A 22537-nucleotide genomic window follows, 5' to 3' on the forward strand; every position below is an offset into this window, starting at 1 on the left:
AAAAAAAAAAAATGACAGAGAAAAATTTCCTGCGCAAAAAAAGCAGTATTGATTGTAACCCTGACTCGCATGCCGAGAGGAGATTCTCCGCCTCATGCTTCTGTTATCCTTCCGTTTGCCGACCCAATATTACTTATAGATCGAGAAATTGTCCTGCGCAGAAGAATGAGATCTACTTCACCAAGAAGCGTTTTGCTTTTCTTGATTATCTGCCCAAGTATGCTGCTCCTTTATGATTTTTTCTTGATCTAATATTTACCATCCGATTTTGTTTTGTTTTCGGGTTTTGTGGTCTGATCCACTTTGCTTTTGCTTATTGTTTTGGTATGAGCTGATGGTGATTGTTATCCTCTTAAAGTCTTCGGATTTTGTCTTGACCCCTGCTGTTTGGAGAGAAACAAAAATTGCAAGATTGATATTTTGGGCAAATTTTGGTATAATTGATTGGGGCAAGATTGTGAGCTTCTCTTGCCTCTCCGATTCCTCCTCGGGGTGAGGTATTTCATCGTAAAAAAGGATTACTGTTTCTAGGATCTTATTTCTGCCTTTGGAGAATAATAATTAATGTCGTATTTCCACATTCCAATCAGATGCCCAATGATTAATTAGGTTGTAAGTTATTGGAATAAGCAAACAAGTCAAAACCTTGATAGACTGTTATACAGGGTCATAATTCCAAGCATCATGCATTGATATTAAAACTGAAACAAGTCTTTTGACTATTGATTCCTAATGATGTTGCACAGATTATTACTTATTTTTGTCTATCATGCTTTACTTTTTAATAAACATGTTGCTGTGTATGAAGTATGATTACTGCTTGTTGAAGTACTTTCATCTTCAGTTTGTAGTTGGAAATAAAGGTTTTGGCATGTTGTCACATGATTTGCGGGGATTTCTAGCTACAGCTAAACATGCCAGTTTGAAGATGACAACAGCAAAGATAATATATAGCTTTTGGGATCCAGTCATATCTACAGCCTGATTACCCAGCAAAAAACTATACACAATCATCTGCAGTTGCAGAATTTCAAGTTTTTAATTTATTTATCCATAAAAGGATCATAGCTACTATGGAAGTTCAAAACTTGCTTTTAGCGGTTTGTCCAGACTTATCAGTCCATTGGATAGATATGGAAAACAATCATGCCTTATTAAGTCACCTCAATTGCCTTCTCCATCCTATTGTTCTTTCATTCAGTTCCAGAAACTGGCATCTAAGGGAGCCTGTAACTGTATTACCTACAAAGTGTCTTCTAGGAAGAAAATTGAATGTAGTGGTAATTTAGAACGTGGGGTTTTCACCACAGAGGCTAGCAACTTGAGTGCTCAAGTCAGACGGAAAAAGCTGGCTGTTTTTGTCTCAGGTGGCGGATCAAACTTTCGTTCAATTCATGAGGCATCAATTAAGGGATCAATTCATGGAGATGTCTCTGTTTTAGTTACAAACAAAAGCAGTATGTATTATTTTAAACCTTTATTCTCCTGTACAATAATGTGGGATCTTTGCTTTTCTCAATTATTAGTCCTTTTATTTTGTTTTTTCCTTTCGAAAGATCTTCATCTCTCATTCGTGTCTTCTCTTTACTTGCATGTTTCATTCTTTTTGCTTATTGTGGGTAAGGTCATTACTGCTACTAAATGTCATCAATGTCAAAGAAGCCCTTTTCCCTTGTACATTAATGTTGTGCATTAGTAGTAAATTGGATTGTTGGTTTCTTTTTCTTTCCCTTTGCAGACTGTGGGGGTGCAGAGTACGCCAGAGATAATGGCATCCCAGTTATACTATTCCCCGATGATGGACTATCCCCTGGCGATCTTGTTAATTCTTTGAGGTCATACAGATATACAACTTTTTGAGCTGTCCTTTTTTTTTCCCTCCCCTTTTTGGTTAGTGAAGAAAAACAGAAAACTAACTTAGCCTCTGTACTTTAATTCACTAAACTTCTCTTCCATTTATGGGAATAATAACACAGCAATCTCTACAGTTACTATGGCTGTGTGAAAATATCATCTTTTCTATTCGTGAGTCGAGAATAATGTTTGTCAAGTTCAGATCTTCTTAACAACAATTTACCTGCAAGCGAATGTGTTGGTGAGACCTGGTGCATAAATACGTGGCCATGTCATTAATATATGAAACATTATCTGCATCAGGAGTTTGGAGATTGATTTTATCCTTCTAGCTGGGTACCTCAAACTTATACCAGTGGAATTGATCCGAGCTTATGAAAGGTCCGTAATAAACATTCATCCATCACTTCTTCCAGCATTTGGAGGCAAAGGCTACTATGGAATGAAAGTACATAGAGCAGTAATTGCTTCTGGTGCAAGGTATGCTTCTTGCAAAATATTTCCACATATGCTCATTGCCATTGAGTACTACATGTACTTGGATCTCGATTACCTTATCTTTATTTCTCTTATATGTGTTTAGATATTCGGGACCTACAATTCATATTGTCGATGAACACTATGACACCGGGCGTATCCTTGGCCAGCGTGTTGTGCCTGTGCTTCCTAATGACACTGCAGAGCAGTTGGCTGCCAGAGTTCTAAAGGAGGTGGATAATTGGATATTTTTATGTCATTGATCCCTGCCCCCAATGGATTATAGAGATGAAACAATTCTCAAATTGATCCCTTCATAGAATTATATTCTCATTTTAGTTTTTTATGATCCCCTTAAAAAATTGTGAACAAGTGACTTTGCTGATAGCATTTATTGGTACCATGTGGCATTAGTTGTGCCCTGTTATTAAGTCCTTTAGCAAAGTGGGCGACTCGGTGATCAGATTGGATGTAAATTTGAAAACGATGGACAAACCTGGGAATAGAAGAAATCCATTGAAAACAAATCTGACAATCAATCTATTTGTCTGGGGCCAAAATGAGATTTTATTTGGCAAGTGCTTTAATGAAATGATTTTTTCATGTTCTCACTTTCAGGAGCACCGGTTATATGTAGAGGTGGTTGAAGCTTTATGTGAAGAACGTATAGTTTGGAGGGAAGATGGTGTTCCTCTCATTCGAAGCAAAGAAGACCCCAGTGAGTTAAGCTAACAGAAGTAAAGACTGGTCCTTTAATGAGGTCTTGAGGTCACCCTGAAGATCTGATTTCACTGTCATATGGTTATAACATACATTCTTTCAACACTCCTTTTCACTGCAATACCTATCACTTGATGAAATTGTCTTGCAGTTTCAATGTTTTCTGCTGGTGGTTTTGGCCTCATAAAACTTGTAACTTTGACAAAATTAGTGATGAATAATGATATGAGCATCAGATGGGTTTTGAGGGGCCCCTGATTAGGGTTGTGGGATTCTTCTCGTATGTGTGCCCTTGGCTTCTAAAAGCTGTTGGGCTCTGGACGACTTCTATACCTGATTAAGAATAACATGGATCGAGTTCAGATCATCTGCTGTGATGGTAACATTTGTATCTTCATTTGACCTTTTAAATTATGAGAAGAGATCTCAGTGCTTATCCAACTGATGATAAGTTTGGATAGTTGTTACTTTGTAGGCTGTTTTGGATTACATTGGTTTCACAAAATTTTTAAGAACGATGTGCTCTAATGTAATACCTCTAATAACTATTCCTTTCATTGGGTGTGGAATTTTTGTTACATGCTCATATTCACACCCTCATCTTGCTTTCCTGGGATTACATGAAGTTCTAACGAGAGTAAAATTTTTTTTGTTTATTTTCGGATTTCAATATTAAATTTCTTCTGTATTTATTTCGGTCTAGATCCAAGCATATGGTAACAGTCCCAGCCTGGCGCATAAAAGGCATGAATAACTAAACAAGTGGGGATTAATTTTGTTTTATTAAAAGTAAGTCATTTTATCATTTTAAAATTATATTCATAATAAAATAAAAGTTATATTTTTAGAATTAGAATTAGGTCACAATCATATTTACTTCAGTTAAATAATAATTTTTTTGAAATTTATAGTGTGCAAAATTATTTGATAGAAATTTATGAAATACCAGCTAAATTGAAGTCATCAAATGTGTTTCATTTCCCGTCTTCTCTAATGTCTATTGAGAAGCCCGATCCTCCAAAACTCAGATGCCCGTACGTCTGATTCAATCACGATGCTTCCTATCAGGTTAACTTTCCAAGAAGTACTCTCTTACACAGGAGTTGTTGCCCAAAAAAAGAAAAGAAAAACGCATTAGAGCTAGTTGGGATATATCTAATTTTAAATATAAGATTTTAATTATTTTATTTCTTATATTTATTATTTTTTAAAATTAATTGACTTAACTTATAAAATAATATATAATTTACTATTACATATGATTATTTTAAAGAGATCATGTCACTTTTATTATAATTAATTGATTAATTAATTAATTAATTAATTCATTCATTCATCTAACATTTTTAATTTATGAAAATTAATTGAGTGGTTTTTATATTAAGAATTGAAAGTAGTGTATTTTATAAAAAATTAATTTTTAAATTATTTAGTTACCATTTTTTAAGTTATAATATTTTTTAAGGCTACTATTAGAAAGCATTAGAAAATAAAAATTACGTATTAATTGCGAGGGAAATATGAGTTTTAAATTCTTAAAAAGTTAATACTTTGAACGAACTAAATAAGATAGATTTTCAAATTTTTCAGGAGGTTTAACTTCTCCCCTCCAATCTATAAATGCGTAATTGGATCATAACATATAAATATAATAAAGTTATACTTTGTCGGCAAAAAAAAAAAAAGGTTATAATTAAAGTTAAATTCTTTGCCAAAAAGATAATATATTTAAATTTCTTAATAAAGTTATTACTCAAAAACTAAATATAATAAATACGAAAGGAAAACCATGTTATTGACTTCTTTTTTTTTAAAAAAAATGACAGAGAAAAATTCCTGCGCAAAAAAAAGCAGTACTGAATGTAACCCTGACTCGCATGTCGAGAAGAGATTCTCCGCCTCATGCTTCTGTTATCCTCCGTTTGCCGACCCAAATATTAATTAGAGAGCGAGAAATTGTCCTGCGCAGAAGAATGAGATCTACTTCACCAGAAGCGTTTTGCTTTTCTTGATTAATCTGCCCAAGTATGCTGCTCCTTTATGAGTTTTCTTATCTATATATTTACCATCCGATTTTGTTTTGTTTTCGGGTTTTGTGTGTCTATTCACTTTGCTTTTGCTTATTGTTTTGGTATGAGCAATGATGGTGATTGTTGATCCTCCTATAAAGTCTTCGGATTTTGTCTTGACCCCTGCTGTTTGGAGAGAAACAAAAATTGCTAAGATTGGATATTTTGGGCAAATTTGGTATAATTGAATTGGGGCAAGATTGTGAGCTTCTCTTGCACTCTCCTCCTCCTCGGGGGTGAGGTATTTCATTTTAAAAAAGGATTACTGTTTCTAGGATCTTATTTCTGCCTTTGGAGAATAAATAATTAATGTCGTATTTCCACATTCCAATCAGATGCTCAATGAGCAGAAGCAATTAAGCAACAATTGTTTTTGAAGGCTGTTAGCAATTATCTATTCGATGTGTTGTTAAGTGTAGTGGGCCTTGTAGAACATGCCTTGGTGTTTCTTTCTTTCTTTCTTTCTTTTTTTTCTTTTTTTCTGTTTTGGCTTTTGTGGTATCAGATTATGGTTGGTCGATCTATCTAAGAGTTTTACTAATCCATGATCCTTTCTGATTTATGTAATGATTTATAGTTAAGGATGCATGTTTGTTGCTTCCTCTCTTGTGTACACGTGCAAAATTCTTGCTAATCAAAAGGGAAATTTTCTAATATATCTTTAGGTTAGATGTTTGCAATTTGAATCCAATAACCTTATTCCATTAGCTATTCTTGTTTCTGTTGTGAGGAGTTGAGTTTTCTTGCTTATTATCTACACAGTGAGTGTTAGAAGACAGTGACAAGTTTGTACTCATATCGTTGCTTTGCTGACATAGGATCTGGGTGATGTTGCCTACCTCAATGTTTTGTTAATAGGGTGCTTACACTTCATGTTGACTGGACTTGATATGGCTATTATACTTATTGATTAACGTGTTGGTTGGCATGAGGTTGGATTACTGATTGGTTGAATTGCTTGCATCATTTTAAGTTTTAGCTTTCATTGGGATGACCTGCTGCCTTATGGTTTGCGGGATTTTCTAACTCTGCAGCTTCAAAATACAGTCAAACAAATTGTCAGGCTGTAGGGGAAAATGGCAGAGACGATATCTAGCTTCTGGGGTCCAGTCACATCTACTATTGAGTGTTGTGAAAAAAATTATGAACATTCATCCTACATTGCGGAATTTTACAACACATTATCCAACATTCCGACCATCCTTTTGGCACTTATTGGTCTTATAAATGCTGTAAGACAGCGGTTTGAGAAAAGATTTACTGTGCTTCATCTATCCAACATGGCACTTGCCATAGGAAGCATGCTGTACCATGCCACGCTGCAACGTGTGTAAGTATTGATCCCCAATATCCCTTCAACGGTTGAAGTGAATTGATGCCTGGTTGTTGGTTGCTTTTATGCCCTTTAGACTTGTTTTGTTGTGTCCAATAGGTTTGGCAGGTTAGAAATATTTGTTGTTTAAATGAGGAAATGAAGACTGCTTAAGGGATGTGTACAAAACCCTTTATTTATTTATTTATTTTTCTATTTGTATTTGTGTGTGTGTGTGTGTGAAAACAGACCTGGCTAAAAGTTGCTTTGGGAAATTATTGAAAACAGAGCTTTTTGTTTTTCTGGGAAGGGTGTTCTTTTCAACAAAATTACAGAAGGTTGACAAGAGTAGCTGGCATTACTGTACGATGGTTATAATTATTTCGTAGTATTATCTGGATTTGTGGGCTATTGTTCAGGCTTCCATCATTAAGACGGTGACTACTTGTTTTTTTTTTTTTTTTGGTTTGGGTTCAGATAGTGACATCTTTTCTAATATGGAGTTTTACATTTTGGATCAGTAGCTTGAATAATAAGTTCCTTAACATTGGTTGGATTCATGAAAGTTTAGAAGCTTAAAATAGGTTCTCTGTCTTGTTGTCCTGGCCGAGTTGGAACTTTTAAGGTGTTATCTATGATGGGTGGATGTATCCAGCTTGTGTCCTGGTGGTGCTGTTTTTTGATGGAGTGGGCCCTAATTTCATTTCCAAATTTACTGACATAGGATGTAAAGTATGGTCCTTGTACCTATAAATCTGAGTGCTTGCTCCTGCTTACCATAGTGACTTTTCTTCATTTGTTGAATCATTGGATTGGGCTGTTAGGTGTGTGTCTATGATAAGTATGTGTTCTTTTTATTTAATGTGTCAATCATTAAGTCAATGTTTTTTTGGATCACTATTTATTCATCTGATTTTGCACTTTAATTTAGGCAACAGCAGAGCGATGAAACTCCTATGGTATGGGAGGTGCTTCTGTACATGTACATCCTCCATTCGCCAGATTGGCATTACCGCAGTACAATGCCCATCTTCCTCTTCCTATATGGTGCTGTTTTTGCCATCGTACATTCAGTGGTCCATTTGGGTATTGGCTTCAAAGTGCACTATGTCATCCTATGTCTCCTTTGCATTCCAAGAATGTACAAGTATTACATTTACACTCAAGATACATCTGCCAAGCGGCTTGGAAAGTTATACTTGGCTACTCTTGTGTTAGGCAGTTTGTTTTGGTTCATTGATCGTGTTTTCTGCAAGGAGATATCCCGCTTTCCCTTTAACCCACAGGGTCATGCTTTGTGGCATGTCTTCATGGGTCTCAATTCCTACTTTGCAAACACATTCATGATGTTTTGCCGTGCTCAACAGCGTGGGTGGTCTCCTAAAGTTGTCCATTTAATGGGCATTTTACCCTATGTGAAGATCCAGAAACCAAAAACCCAATGAGAGAACTTGAAAGGAGAATATGAAAGCTTCTCCATCAGCTTACATTTTGGCAAGCTAAGTTATTAGCAGACTATTTGTGTTCATGCTCAATTTTTGGTTTTGTTTTAGGTTGTCTGAAATGATGATTGATTATTTTACATATTTTGTTATAGAAGTAGGACATGTGCCATATTTATGTGGTCATACTGGTATTTTCTTGAGCCTGGACTATCCCTACGTTTAAAATTGCTTTGACAACCAAGACCGTTGTTTTGCTGTACTGGATGTTGTTGGACACGAGATTAACCCCTCAATATTCTAGTTGTAATGGATTATGACTTTACTCGCCAAATTTTATGTTGAGCTCTTTGAAATGTCATGTGCAGTTGCTGTTGCTTTCATTGGGAATTGTTCCTTCAGGAGCTTAGCAGTTTTAGGTGGGACAAATCATAGCTGCAGTTTTGATATTTTTCAATCAGATTCTCTAGTTAGAATATAGCATGTGGATATAGAAAACTTCATAGCAAACAGCCGAGTTATCTGTACCTAGATTCTGTTCTTCTGGTAGCTAGGACATTATGTATCTGTGCCTTCTGCCTTGTAGTGGTCTGACTGCCAGTGTTGTGATGCTTTTAAAAGCTATCCTAAATCCTTGTGTTTTATCCAATTGGAATTTTGTTGTAGCTTGGGAATATTCTTGCTGGGAGAAAGTTCAAAATTTTTGGTGATCTTTCCTCTTTTGAAAGTAATATGTTGTTCAAGTGGGGATTCTTACTGTTTACATTTGCAGGATAATTTGCGTTAGTTTTAGCTGCATACGAGATCGAATGTGATCTTACATAGAATGTAATTTGTAAATGACGGTGAATAAAATATATTACCTTCGGTCCTAATTATAAAATTTCGTTTGTAGTTTATAAACATGGTTTTATAAATCGGACTGGAGGTGGTAAATTTTTTTTCCTTCCCTAGAATAAATACATAATTTCAAAGTAGTGGCGCTCTAATGAATCCTGTTTGAGGGGTCAGGTGTTTGAAAGGTCAGGGAGTGCGCGAGATAGATGAAGCATTTGATTTTTAAACTACCGTTCAGAGGCATCAGTGCGCCGTGGTAGAAGATTTTTAAAAAAAATGTTTTTTAGACGACGTTGTAGAGCATGGTTTGGTGAGGTGACATATTATAGGAGAATGACATTTGGATTCATTGCCTGGTGACTCTCTGGATATTGACAACTTTGGTATCACATATTAACTGCTTTTTAAAAGGAATAACCAATACATAATTACAAGAAATTGTCATTCTCCATACAGGAGACTTTATGTTATTATATGTTATTCTCCCATCGGGAGTTTAAAACTGGTACCCACTTGAGGGAGATCCATGTTTTGCCACATCACTGCCTCTCAAGCATGATGAGAGGATCCAAGTTTTACTTTGACGAGACACGTATCATTCACAGAAATGGATTATCAAAGCCATGTCATAATGCAGTTGAATGTTTCCCAGAACTTGCAAAATTATGAATTTATTATCAAATCTTCTAGCAAGAATACAAGATTTATTTTACAATCTATCCAGTATCACAATGTTGCCTCGTGTAAGGTCACACGTCATGATTGAGACTCCATGAAGTATTACATCAGAATTAATTAGACAGATTTTAGGTCTTGGTCAAAATTCAACCACGTTCTGAGATTCTGAATCACAATAGTGTGCGATTGGCCAAGAGAAAGGAGAGATTTTAATGGTCACGGTACACTATACACATCTTGACAGCTGCCTCAATCTTTTTAATCTTTTCACTCACGTAATGGCTAGCACACATGTACAAATATATCTTCCATTTCACTTGTGAATGAAACGCATAAAGTGTGAAGCTTTCCAACGTGGATCTACGACTGCCCTACGATCTTCCCTTCCAGCATTTGCCCAAGCCTCAGATACAAAGCTTCTTGTTCTTCGAAGGATAGGTTCATTAATATCTGAAGCAATCAGAGCCGTTAAAATCGCATTTGTCAAATGTTAAGTTAAATACAAAGGAAAACTCATGATATAATTGACACATTTACCTGATCCAGAACCAGTTCAACTGAGAAACTTTGAGGCACAACAAATGATTGATGATAGATGTATGCAAAAACAGCCATCACCATCTACAATGCGAAAAGACAGTAAAAAATTGATTAACAATAACAAGAAAACCTATGAAGTATGACCTATTTGAGAACCATCAAGTCATTTTAGCCGCTTATTCTTTTGAAAAGAAGGGAAGAACATTTCATGATAAAATAGATGAACCAATTCTGCTCGTGTATATTTTAATTAGAGGCAACAAATAAACCAATGCTTAGTCATGCATCCGGCCAAAATACTTCTTACATGATGGTATGAATATATACTTTATTCTTGACAGCATGTTCCTAACATCCCTACTCACTACTCAACCACTTCATAGGTTATTATCAATGCCAAATGTTCATTGATCATGAAAGGATCCTAGAATGTTTTCAAGGATACACAAAATATAATTGATAAGATTTTCTTCCAATCTGCACATTTACTTATAGCTCAAGTGCCCGTGATCATTTTCAATGTTAATCTTTCCGTTGGATTGTGTTTCAGGGGGAATGAGGACGCAGGATGAAACTAGGCAATGCTAAACCTAGTTTTCAAATTATGAAATAGAAAATATCTACTCAGGCAGAAGGGATACCTACATTGGTGAATGCGTTATCAGTATCATGTAAACATGCTATGTTCAATGTTGGCAATGTGTATGTATGTCAATACTCTACCTGGCAGTCCATTCTGTCAGTAATTCCACCATGTCCCGGGATACTGTCACCAAAATCCTGCAGAATTGAAGAACACAGAGAGAACTGTCAATAATACAAGATGGCTGAAAATAATATTTGCTCGCTGCATTGCAAAAGCGCCAAGTCCAGACCTTTATTTTAAAAGCTCTTTTGAAACCACTTGCGAAAAAACCTCCAAAAGGTGCAATAATAGAAGCAAACAAGCCAATACAGAGTGCATGCCATTGCACTGGTAGGATTGATATCTCTCTCCATGGAAACTGCACCAGATTTATGTCAGAGTCGTTTAGAGATTGTGGATTGGCACCTCATAATTACACCATAATCATCAGATTTATAAGCTGAACTGGCATGTAAAAGATGTGAATTTAAACTTCAGTAGTAGTTCAAAGATCCAATGTAAACTGCAGAGACATCAATTTTAGGTAAAATCATCCATTGACTCAGGGTCGTTAGCAAACGCCCTCAACTAACCAAAAATTTCTCCCTGAGCTACCTTCTTTCAGGATGCAGATATTTCTGCTAGTTCCCCATTAATGTCATTGACCAACATTCCACTTTAGACTCTTTCATTTGTCACTTCGCATGCTCTTATTGGTTAGAAATTAAAATACAGTGGTTAAAATATTAAAAGAAGGGTTATGCAAAAAGGGAATCCCCAAATTCCCAAAACCAAAACCCGAATTTTAGGAGCAGATAATTGATCAGTGAGCACAAGTCATGTGAAAGATGAAAGAGACTAAACATTTGAGTTAACATGGTTTTAAGGGGAGCTAGCAAGAAGATCTAAATCCCAAAGGGTAATATTTCAATGGAGCATTTGCCATTCTCAACAGTGGAGGGAGGATGCATGTGAATGACCCGGTGTTGTGTGTTGGAAAAAGAGAAGAGGAGATGGGGTATTTGCATTCGCCTCTTAATTTGATGGGGCAGAGAGGCACACATAACACCCTTTTAGTCTATGCAAACAAAAGATTTCAAATGACTTTTCAAGGAATGACAGCATAAAATTTCCAAAAAACTAAGAGGTTCACAGAAAACGCGGGATAGATATCAGTTGCATTACATATCCTGTACTGTAGACTGCTGAGCGGAAATCCTCGAGTTACAATAATTTTCAAGCCGAAATTCAAATACTTACAAAGAGAGCAACCCATCCTGGTAAGGCATAAGACTCTGGCTTAAACAGTGGGCCTGGATCACAGTGAAGCCAACCAGTTGATAAATCCTGCATGTTATTTCCAGGGAAATAAAATTAAATTACTTATTTGTTGAAAAATGCCCCATCAATGAGCTATGGTCTCTTGAAGAGCTACCTTCCTAGGACATGTTAGCCACTTAGAGCGACCCATGAGGTTTGCTAGCTGCAAAAGGAGATTTGTAGAATTACGTTAATGTCTATTATTACAACTTCATTTCTGTACACATCGAAGGGGAAAAAGCAGGGATCTGCTGTTAAATTAAGGCGAGTCTACAGGTCTTTTCCTTTTTCATAATCACATGCACATAAATATTGATCGACATATCTAAATGCTTAAAAGCTTTTTACTTTCTCTTTTTTTGGCCCAGAAGAAACAGAAGAGAAGTTTAATACATCAGAAAAGGTGATTTATAGGGGATTCCCAATAGCATACTCTGTATACTAATAATAACACATCATACATTTGACTGACTCATGAGGAAATCTAAGAATGTGAGATTTAGGCCCTCCACAATAAAAAATGATAAACCAAATGAATAGACAAGGGAAAGAATCGCGAAAACAAAATAACGATTAGTGGATGCAGAAAAGCAATGGCAAGCAATACACGTGTCTTTCAAGTAATTTTCTGACACCATTTGAGATTTAAGAATAACAGTGCAATGTGCCAACCGTAGACCCATCAGCAAGACCAAACACTATTGGCATTACCACGCAAATTTCAAGGACTTTCACAAGCACGCTTTTGTGTAGCTCATTTAGGCTGTTGCAATCAAATAAACTTTGATTAAATGAAATTTATGTTATTTTACGAGTGATTATGTTAGTTGAATATCTCTCCCTCCAAAAGGAAAAAAAAAATCCATCTTCATTACAAAATTGAAAGTCAAGCTCACCAAAAATGCAGAGATGATAGTTGTAACCGATGCACCAATAAAACCTTCCCATGTTTTCTTTGGAGATAGCTTTATCAAAGGGGTTCTTCCGAAGAAGAAACCAAAGATATAAGCAGCAATGTCACTAATGACAATAAGGGAGGCTGGAAGAAGAAACCTGCAGAATGAGCCCGTTGTCAGAGAAAATAAGCAAAACGTTTAAATATCAATTATTTCATATGGTCAATTCCAAGTATACAAAGTCTTAAAGCCACCAAACAGCAACTGTGAAGTATTAAATATAATCACAAAAAAAAAAAATAAATAAATATGGGCAATTCAAAATGAAGAGCCAATGTCACCTAAAACAAACTAAACAAGAAAAAGGAAATGTATTTGGCCAACTCTAATGAAGGAAGGGAAAATGGTTGAGTTGGGAGAGCGCTTGGTGATGTGCTAAATAGATCCTATGCAAATAAAAAGTATGAATTGACGAAATTTTCTCAATCTATAAGCTTGTTCATCTTCTAACTCAATACCTGACTACAATCTCAACCACGAGATCCAAATACAAACTTCTTGCAAACAAATACAGGCTGTAAGAATATGATAACTTCAAATGATCCCAATATACAAACCAGAATCCCCGGAAATATTTTTACTCATTCACTGGTTATGTGTACAGCAAACTGAATGACATACAGAAATTATTTTCTATAAAGCAGTTCTTCATATTTTAAACTCAACGCTATTTCATAGTTCATACCAAAAAGAAAAGTTCAGACCTCAAGATATGAACTTAAACTAATTTCTTAATTTGTTCGTCTTGGCACTTTAATTTATGCTTATAAGCACACATAAAAATACATACTACCTCAAGTCCTTGCACTCTTAAAATGTTAAAATATATACAATTCAGCATCAATAACCTGTCAAATAATTGCACAAAAGCAGGTCAACTTATAACTATAATATAAGGAATAAACGACATTTTGGTCAATCCAACTCTTAAAATTTGTCCTTGTGGATAACGAGCGACAGCAGCCATCAATTAGATATCATGAAAAAGACAATCCAAAAGTGACCCAGAATAATTATGAATGCATTTTCAAAATACTCATTAGTTCCCTCAGATAGACCATATTACCAGAATATTCCTTCAAAAATGTTTGCCACGGTGAAGGAGGACTGTGTAAACACAACAATCAGAATCATGTGTGTCCAGGCATACTGACCAAATTGATACTTGTACATCTTCTTCTTTAATGTGAGAATGAACCACATAAATCCTGAATTCAGTCATTGAAAGGGAGGAATATCAAAATATTAGCATCCATCCATTGACAAGAAATGGCAAGTAAAACAACAATCTTCAAATAACTAACAAGAAATATATCAAGCATTTGACAGACATTGCTCTAGGCTCTAGCAATCAAAATTACAGGGTTAACGTGCGCAAGATACCTGCAATGTACAAGGAGTAGCAGATAGCCATATGATATTTTACAAGGCTGCTCACAAGCTGATATAAAACTTTGTCTAAGGTCACTGTGTTGACAAGGCGTTGACTGAGAATACGACCATACACAAATAACATTGCAGTGAAGAAAAAATGCCTGAAATAGTTAGTTAAAAAATAAATCAATATCAGTAAAAAGGACATAATCAACAAGTCATCTAATAATTATTAAAATCTGGCCTTTCAATTACTACCTCTTCTTATGAAAACAAATAACACTGTTACGAGGGCAATGAAATAGTGAAAAATACCAATTCAAAAGCCTAAATCCAGGCAGCTGCCTATCTTCATGAGATCTTCTAAGTAGATTGAAAAGCTCTTTTGCCATAAAGATCTGGATGACAATAACCATGGCTGTAATGTAGAGGTGACCCATGTAGATGATTAACGCAAAGCCCCCTATCATCCAAAGGGTTGAGTATGCACGGATCAACATGGACTTGTATTTGTTCTTGTCATGAACAAGTAAATGGTTCCCATTTGCTTTGCTAAGTTCTGTATCAGTCTGAGATAAAGAAGTTATCAAATGAATCATTTCCTGGTTTACTGAAGTTTTTCGTAAAGAAATTGAGCCTTGGTTCTCAAATCATTCAACTTATTACTACAGCTTATTATATTAATTTCCAGTCAGAGACAACAAATGGACATTACCTAACCCATTACAGATGGCAAAAGTAACTAATTTTTTAAATTAAAAAAAAATCCTCAGCGATTATAACCTTCCAATGATTGTTTTCCCCAGTTATAATTGCTGGACAATTTTCAGGTTCCATTTGAATTATAGGATCCCCCTTCAGTGTAGGTGGAGCCATTTTCATATCAGTGCCACCATTACACTAAAGCAACTAGCAAAAAGTTTATATAGCTAACCTCATTGGAGCGTTTGCGCTGCCTATTTCGAAATGTCGGAGTCGAAAAGGCACTAGTAGTAGCATCCTTATCCTTCTGCATAGCTCTTCAATCAGATGTTAGCCAGTTTTGAACAGTGTAAAAGGGGCACGTGAAGCACAGGATGTAGACACCTGAAAAATAGATGGCATCTGCTCTTTTGGCTTACATGAAGCATTATTCCCAAGAAATCTATTATCTATTAATTAGAACAAAGTAAACATCTCAGGAGGCCTGATTAAACTCAGGAGGGCAAAATGTCACATCATATGGCAAGTTCTAAGGTAACTGAATCAATCGAACATCCATTGTCCAGGAAGGGATAAAAGGGAAAATGTCAAGCCTCTGGCTGCAATATTTGAATTGGCTAAGTGAGCTTTTTGCAAATGGTCTTCCTTTGTCATTTTCCATCCTATAGAGAGCTAGATTCTCCCCTATACCTCTTGCATATTTTGCCATCCTTGTGTAATTCACAGCATCTCATTCCTCAACTGTGATCATCTTCTTTTGACACCGGCATCTGCATGAGCTAAGCTTCATGGATAACAAACGATCCTAACTCCAACATGTAATTACTCACCCGCCTCATCAACCACATCTTTGCCTCACCACTTACTCTACACAAATTTCCTGCGTCATAAAGCATGATGCCATAGCTAACATTTAGTAAATGCCTAATATATACCTTTGAATTCTAGGTATCCTCAATGACACAAAACTCATGCCGCCCACCTCACTTCATCAAACAAAGTAATCCTTAATCTCATAATTTTATCAAAATGAAGGTTCTAGTAATAAATGTTGAAGCTCAAGCTTATCAACTGAAGTTAAAATTTGCGAATAGTGACCATTATTAGCTCTATAATTGCATGAAAGCATAGGCACAGTACTGATTCTCAATGCTAACGCAGATGCAAAGTTTAACCAGAAAGGAACATATTCGCAACTATTGCATAAATAGTACTGGGCAAGTTTGGCTACTGACTGCACCTAAAGATGCCCCTCATGAGTAACTTAAATTTATCCGCGCCATGTTACCGGAATAAAATTAGATACTGATGCCCAAAATCTCCATTCAGTCGTCTTACGTGATATCTATAACTTCCTAATTTAGAAGAACCGACTATTTATTGTATTAATGTCCGTATTAAATTAAATGAAACACAGAACCTTATTCCCAGAGATGAATAGACAAAACCAACATAAAACGACTGCTGCATTTCTCCAGGTAATTCGGATTTATGCCTGAACTTCAACATCAGTCAATACCGTTCCAGTCCCCAACTCCCCACTCCCTCCCTTCATATTGAGTTTGAGTATCAAACAAAACCAGACGTGCAAGAATTTTCAAGAAGCTCACGGGAGTAGCCTCCGGTACCTCACCTCCACGAAATGCGAGCGACAAATATAAAATAAACACAAGTGGTGAAAAATAGAGATGAATATCAAAGAATAAACAACATTCAAGGCAGGAGACTAGATTTAAAATCAAGAACAGTTGTTTCCAGTGAAATTTCAATCAGAGGTGAAGTACTCGAACCATAAGATCAAACCAAGCAGAGAAAATGCAAACAAATATCGACAAATGAGATATCTAAGAACAAGGTAGCGAATAATGAGTAATCGTGAAAGCACAAAACCTGTTTGATTCTCCTAAGAGGAGGAAGTGATATACAAAGATGGAAGACTACAAAGAATGAAGAAGGCAAGCGAATAGGAACATTAATAGAGGCCGAAGGGGCTAAAGGCAAAACGAACGACGAAGCCTTCTTTACTAGAAAATTAGTTGCTGTACCAGGAAAAAATAATAATTGAAGAGAATAATACCAAATTAAATTATATATGTTTCTCACTTTTTTTTGCCAACTATATGTAATTTTTTTCACTGAACTTTATTAAAGTTATTCCATTTTATATTTTTTGAACATATATTATGGAAAATATGTTTAAAAAATTACAATGGAAATAATATATTTCTCTCGAAAAATATTTTTTGATTTTAATAAAATATTAGAAAATAGAATGTATAGTTCACCCAAAATTTATTAGTTTTATTTTTCTTTTTTGGGTTGCTGGTTCAGTTTTGCGGCAGATACAAAATTTCTAAAATTCTAGAAAATGTGAAAAAATAGATCGGTCAAATTGAAAATACAGGGTTGCGCGCCTGAAACGTGGGAGCATAAGCTGGTGACACGTTAGCAGGTCATATGTTCATTCTTGTAGCTATATATTTTATTCGTGCATGACATATAATAATATAAAAATCATTTAAATCCATAATAAAATTTGTGATATTTTATAATACTTTTGAAAAAATACTCCCATTAATGATTCTCCTCATCCTTAATAAATGATTTTACAACTACAGAAGAGTATTTAATGAGGGGCAGATTTTAAGAAAGATAAAAAATAATTCAGACGCAAATAAGTTCCACAATTATGTTATTTATGTTATTTTTAACAACTATGTATTACAGTACTTTCAGTTTTAATTATAAGATCTTATTTATAGATATAAATGAGATATTATAATTAGGAGAGAGGTGATATATATATATATAGGAGGGAGGGAATACTGCTCATTTTTGAATTTTAATTTTTGGCACAAGTCTATTATGAGAATAGTATAAGTATTCAAATATCCATGCAAGAACATTAATATATTTTATAATGAGTACTTTAAATAGTTGTAATTTTATTTTTTCATAAAATATTATTGGAGAAAGATATATAGTCAGATCCCTAAAGTTTTGATTAATTTAAGTTAAGATCCCGATAATTTTTTCATTAAGAAATCAGTCCTTAAAATTGCATTAATTTTGGTCAAAGTACTTACTATTATTAAATATCATTGTCATAAAAATGATATATCATTATCCCGTTAGTAACATGTTACCACTATGTTGACACACAAGATATAATTTTTTAAAAAAACAATTTAAAACAATACCGGACTAAATTGCCACACATATACAAATATAAGGAATAGAATTAAGAGTTTCATCATTTATTTATGACCCGTTTGAAATAACTTATAAGCAGTTTTTCAACTATAATTTACGAAATACAAAATAAATATGCAAGAGAAATGTTGTCTCAATTTATAGAAAACATGCAAATAAATGTTCATAATTGCCAACCCAAATGAGTCCTTAATTGGCAAAATTCCTTGTCAACTTAGGATGTGTTTAGATTTGTGATGCATAAATACTTATAAATACTCTCACTTAAGCCCATACAAGACTCTCTTTATATATATACCTCATTTTTGTAAATTATAGTTGAAAAGCTATTTTTAAACAATTCCAAGCAAACTTTTAAATTGGTTGAGAGTGGCGATATTTACATTGTAGGCAACTAATTTTGGGGCAGAAAATGAAAAAAAAAAAAGAAAAAATAAAAGGGTCAATGAAAAATCTACACACACATGTTATCTTTTTAATTTATATAAAAATAAAAAGGGTGGGAATGTCAATGGGTGAAGTGTGAGGGCCTTAAGGAAGAAGGGGGTGGAAGGATATATTCATTTTCCAAACTGTCAAGACAGGGACATGTTCCACTGAATGCTTTATATCTTTGAGAATATTGTGGGTGGGGTATCCATGATAAGGGATTATATTCTTCCCATGGTGCTTCTGCCAGATAAGTTATGTCACTTGCAAAAAAATTTGACACGTGACGGCCAGATAATGGGGTCTAATTCTAAACTCTAAAACCACCACAAATTTGATTTTTCTTATGTTTCAAATTTGTATATACCAAATATAACTAGTTGAACCTATGAATATGATGTTGCCACAATTAGTAGTCAAATCGGGCCACTCTCCTAATTAAAGTATTAAACATCAGACTTATCACACTTTTATATGTCTATTTTTACTTTTAGTAATGTAATACTATCTCCGATCCTAATTATAAGAGCTAGTTGACTAATTTGAAAAGATTAAGAAAATGAGTTAAGTTAGTTATTTGTAATAAATAGGTGTTGTTTTTTCTAAAATATCTTTACTAATTAAGTGCGTTGGTTAGAACTACTATTATTAGAAGGACTATCTTAAAAAAATACATAAATATTAAAGACAAAGTAGATTGAGTCTTATATTTAGAATTAAAATAAAAATTAAACAAAGTCTTATATTAAGGACCGGAAGTGGCATATTTTTTTAATGAATTTTTTTAATGTCAATCTTTACCTCTTATTCTTAATACTAACCCATATATAATCTCGCAGCCCCCCAAAGAAAAAATTGATCTCATAAAAATTGAGTGTGATACATTTAATTGAAGCTACCAAATTTTATCCTCACCCTTTTGCTGTAGTTAAATTTAGAAAAGTTTTCTTTTAATAAAAAAAATTAAAGATGTAAATACGTAATCGTTTTTAAGGAAATGGAAGTGCATTTTGTTTATCAGTTAGCATGAAAAAAGAGAGAGAGAGTAGAAATAAAACTCTTAAATCTTTTCTCTAGTTCTAAACTAAGAAAAGTCACATTTAGTTTGATTTTGACCTTTCAAAGTAGTGCCACTAATTTTTTGTGGCCATCAGTGTCACTTATATTTTGTATCATTGAAATTTAAAATTCCAACTGATCACGTAAATAAGTATAATAACTGTCATGGTATCTATCTATAGGTTGACTTCTTTTTATTTTTATTTTTGTTACAAAAGAGGGCAAAGCCCAAACCAAAAAAGTAAACTAACGCCCTCAGATGAGAAGGGCACAAAGCACAATAAAAATTAGTTTTGGATAACCCATACTTTGCAAGAGTCTGCTACTCGGTTTTGCTGTTTGGAAATGTGCAAGATTTTCAACTCCTAATGAAACTTTTTTTTTTTTTGGTCAAAACCTCCTAATGAAGCTTTAGCATATTCATAATCTGAATGATCACGAGACTGTCAATGAACATGTTCCTATTTCCAACAATTGTGTCTACCACATTTTTTGAATCAAACTCAAGGAGAATTTTTTTAAACTCCATATCCCAAGCTAATTTGAGACCTTTCTAAACAGCCCATTCTTTTGACTCAAGAACGCTGCACAAACCAAGGGCTTGTGAAAACCTATAATCTAATTCCCACATTCATCCCTTATCACTCATCCACAGTTTGCTCTACTTGTTGATGCTGACATTGCCCCATCTCCATTGACTTTCACCCAATCAAGAGGGGAGCCTGCCAATTAACAAAGCTACCAGACACTGATTGATTCCCTGTAATAGAAATTTCATTTATCTGCACAAATAATTTCCAAGTCTGCATAATAGTGGAAGCAGGATTTGTTGGTTTCACAAAATTATCCATAAAAATAGTACTACCTCCGGTTCTAATTATAAAAACTAGTTGACTAATTTGAGAAGATTAAGAAAATAAGTTAAGTTAGTTATTTGTAATAAATAGGTGTTGTCTTTTCCAAAACATCCTGCTGCTATTAAGTGTATTGGCTAAAATTATTATTATTAGAAGGACTACTCTGGGAAAAAAATGCATAAATATGAGAGATAAAGTGGATTGGAGTTTTATATTTAGGACCAGAATAAAAGTCAAATGAGGTCTTATATTAAGAACCAGAGATGGTATTATTCTGCCATAGCCAAAGTTTCCAGCAAGCAACGCCCTTGATAAGATTCCATCTTGAAGACAAATGTCTTCCTAATTCCTTATTAAGATTCAAGTTCATCCATTCTCTCAAAGATGCAGCAAAGAAGGCATTATGAAATTTAGGATCCACAAGTTGTATCCACATCTGTGTAGCATATTGGCAATCCCGAAGCCCATGTAAGATATCCTCAACCTCTAAATTACAGGAATGACCCAAAAGGGATGTAGCAGACCACTTACTTATTCTTTCAACTCCTTGCCAATGACAAATCAATTTATAAGTATAGCTATATAAATTAGAAGGGTTCCTCTCAATCAAGAAATAAGCACTTTTCACAGTGAAATTACCATGGTTAGTACCTTTCCACATCATCACGTCATTTCCAGCATTTGATAAGGGTGGGAGTCTGGCTATAAGATGTTGTATTACTTCACTTGAAACAATAGTACCAAGCCCTGTGAAATCCCATGACCTATGAGCAACCCAGTTAGCTACTGTTGAAACATTCTTCTCCCCTAATAAAGGTCTTAAACACAACTGTTTTATTTTTTTAATCTGGAAATAACCACTTATCACTGAAGAAGTTGGCATAAATTCCATTTGTGACTTGACACTACGTTCCTTCCTCAATAAAATGCTTCTGCTGACAAACAAAGTGCCAAAGCTTTGAGTCACCGGGCTAAACCATTAACAAATCAAAATCGCTTCTATTCATATACTTATGCTGCAGAATACTAGCCCATAATCCATTTGAACCAGAGATCAAGTTCCAAGCCAACTTGCATCTAAAAGCACAGTCAACAGAAGAGAGTTTTTTAAATCCAAGACCACCATAGCCTTCAGGTGTTTCCAACCAATAGAATGAAACCCACGGTTTTCATTAGTATTGCCCCAAACAAAATTCCTTTGCAATCTTTCAACCTCATTGCAAATACTCTTAAGGCTTGCTTAGTATGAGGTATTGGAGGGGTTGGTATTGGTACTCGCACTGCATTGCTTATTTTGTTATGTTTGGTAGAAGGATATTAGTAATCGTGGGACTGCATAATCCCACCTTTCATGGGACTGCTCAATACCCCCAACCCCTTGGTATTGGAAAATCAGTCCTAGGATTGATATTTTGTAGACAAATTTGCCCCTCACTCTATGCCCTTTCCTTGCCGTCACTCTTATCTCCATCCTCCCCTACCAATGATGTCTTCCACTGATACATGGCATCCTTCCTCCAACCTCCTCATCTTCAACCTTTGAATCAGATCTGGCAAGTGGTGATGTCTTCGAAGCTATTGTAGCAGACAAAAAATGGTCTTCCCTTTAATGAGAGAGAAGCAAAGAGGAAGCAACACCAAGAAGAAAAATGAAAAAAAAAAAGAATACAGAACCAAAAATCAGAAACCAACAAGAAATAGGAAACAAAAAAAGGAATCATAGACCCATATTTGCAGAAAATCACGAGCTTAAAGCAGTCAAATCAAAGGTCGGTCATCTTCACGGACTGCCATAACCAGGTCAAGAGAAATCATCATCCTCAACTAAAGGTGGAGTTCTCTGGATTTGTGAAAGTGGAGGGTGAAGGTGGGTAATGCTTCAAAAGATTGCATTTGTGAAAGAGAAGGGTGAAGGTGGGTGAAGCTTAGAACATCGCAAATGGTTTTGACGTTTGGAGTCAAGAGGGAGGAGAGAGGAGGGTATTGTAGTCTTTCTCAATTAATGATTATTTATAAAACAAAAATGATAAAATCAATGCCTTGAAATATTACTTCACACCAAACATAATTTTA

At 34.9% G+C, this 22537-nt stretch overlaps 3 protein-coding genes across 6 annotated transcripts; 2 read left to right on the forward strand and 1 right to left on the reverse strand.

Annotated features, from left to right (window-relative positions):
- Positions 1 to 11: 11 nt before the first annotated feature.
- On the forward strand, positions 12 to 3304 carry LOC114714706 (phosphoribosylglycinamide formyltransferase, chloroplastic-like). Its single transcript, XM_028899469.1, has 6 exons — positions 12 to 217; positions 1099 to 1457; positions 1739 to 1835; positions 2158 to 2334; positions 2438 to 2564; positions 2950 to 3304. The coding sequence occupies exons 1-6, from the start codon at positions 12 to 14 to the stop codon at positions 3061 to 3063; spliced, it is 1080 nt and encodes a 359-aa protein (XP_028755302.1). The 3' UTR covers positions 3064 to 3304.
- Positions 3305 to 4931: 1627 nt separating this feature from the next.
- Positions 4932 to 8230, forward strand: LOC114714705 (alkaline ceramidase-like). Of its 2 annotated transcripts, none has more exons than XM_028899467.1 (3): positions 4932 to 5076; positions 6137 to 6450; positions 7364 to 8230. In XM_028899467.1, the coding sequence occupies exons 2-3, from the start codon at positions 6197 to 6199 to the stop codon at positions 7875 to 7877; spliced, it is 768 nt and encodes a 255-aa protein (XP_028755300.1). In that variant the 5' UTR covers positions 4932 to 5076; positions 6137 to 6196; the 3' UTR covers positions 7878 to 8230. The 2 variants fall into 2 exon arrangements, with proteins under 2 accessions (XP_028755300.1, XP_028755301.1); XM_028899468.1 differs by lacking the exon at positions 4932 to 5076 and adding an exon at positions 5975 to 6052.
- A 1126-nt stretch (positions 8231 to 9356) lies between these two features.
- Positions 9357 to 20961, reverse strand: LOC114714704 (phosphatidate cytidylyltransferase 2). 3 transcript variants are annotated; one of them, XM_028899466.1, is made up of 12 exons: positions 20949 to 20961; positions 16535 to 16539; positions 14520 to 14622; positions 14214 to 14365; positions 13897 to 14038; positions 12771 to 12927; positions 11990 to 12037; positions 11815 to 11901; positions 10805 to 10933; positions 10653 to 10709; positions 9927 to 10010; positions 9357 to 9839 (listed from the first exon to the last, which is right to left on the reverse strand). In XM_028899466.1, the coding sequence occupies exons 3-12, from the start codon at positions 14618 to 14620 to the stop codon at positions 9750 to 9752; spliced, it is 1047 nt and encodes a 348-aa protein (XP_028755299.1). In that variant the 5' UTR covers positions 14621 to 14622; positions 16535 to 16539; positions 20949 to 20961; the 3' UTR covers positions 9357 to 9749. The 3 variants fall into 3 exon arrangements, with proteins under 3 accessions (XP_028755299.1, XP_028755297.1, XP_028755298.1); XM_028899464.1 differs by lacking the exons at positions 16535 to 16539; positions 20949 to 20961 and adding exons at positions 15139 to 15290; positions 16797 to 16894 and having other exon boundaries at positions 14520 to 14773; XM_028899465.1 differs by lacking the exons at positions 16535 to 16539; positions 20949 to 20961 and adding exons at positions 15139 to 15290; positions 15597 to 15960 and having other exon boundaries at positions 14520 to 14773.
- Positions 20962 to 22537: the final 1576 nt, after the last annotated feature.

This window comes from Neltuma alba, unplaced genomic scaffold, assembly GCF_004799145.2.
Source record: "Neltuma alba isolate B1F8T4 unplaced genomic scaffold, ASM479914v2 tig00011525_pilon, whole genome shotgun sequence".
NCBI lineage: Eukaryota > Viridiplantae > Streptophyta > Magnoliopsida > Fabales > Fabaceae > Neltuma > Neltuma alba.

What these genes read in the sequence shown, in the direction of transcription:
- LOC114714706 (XM_028899469.1), top strand. Translation starts at nt 12, where the DNA reads ATGACAGAGAAAAATTTCCTGCGCAAAAAAAGCAGTATTGATTGTAAC. An exon ending in TTTCTTGATTATCTGCCCAA is followed by an intron (nt 218 to 1,098) that starts GTATGCTGCTCC and finishes ACTTGCTTTTAG; the next exon opens with CGGTTTGTCCAGACTTATCA. An exon ending in GATCTTGTTAATTCTTTGAG is followed by an intron (nt 1,836 to 2,157) that starts GTCATACAGATA and finishes TATCTGCATCAG; the next exon opens with GAGTTTGGAGATTGATTTTA.
- LOC114714705 (XM_028899467.1), top strand. Translation starts at nt 6,197, where the DNA reads ATGGCAGAGACGATATCTAGCTTCTGGGGTCCAGTCACATCTACTATT. An exon ending in CATGCCACGCTGCAACGTGT is followed by an intron (nt 6,451 to 7,363) that starts GTAAGTATTGAT and finishes ACTTTAATTTAG; the next exon opens with GCAACAGCAGAGCGATGAAA.
- LOC114714704 (XM_028899464.1), bottom strand. Translation starts at nt 15,219, where the DNA reads ATGCAGAAGGATAAGGATGCTACTACTAGTGCCTTTTCGACTCCGACA. An exon ending in GGATTTAGGCTTTTGAATTG is followed by an intron (nt 14,366 to 14,519) that starts GTATTTTTCACT and finishes TAACTATTTCAG; the next exon opens with GCATTTTTTCTTCACTGCAA. An exon ending in AAAGAGCTTTTAAAATAAAG is followed by an intron (nt 10,710 to 10,804) that starts GTCTGGACTTGG and finishes TCAATTCTGCAG; the next exon opens with GATTTTGGTGACAGTATCCC.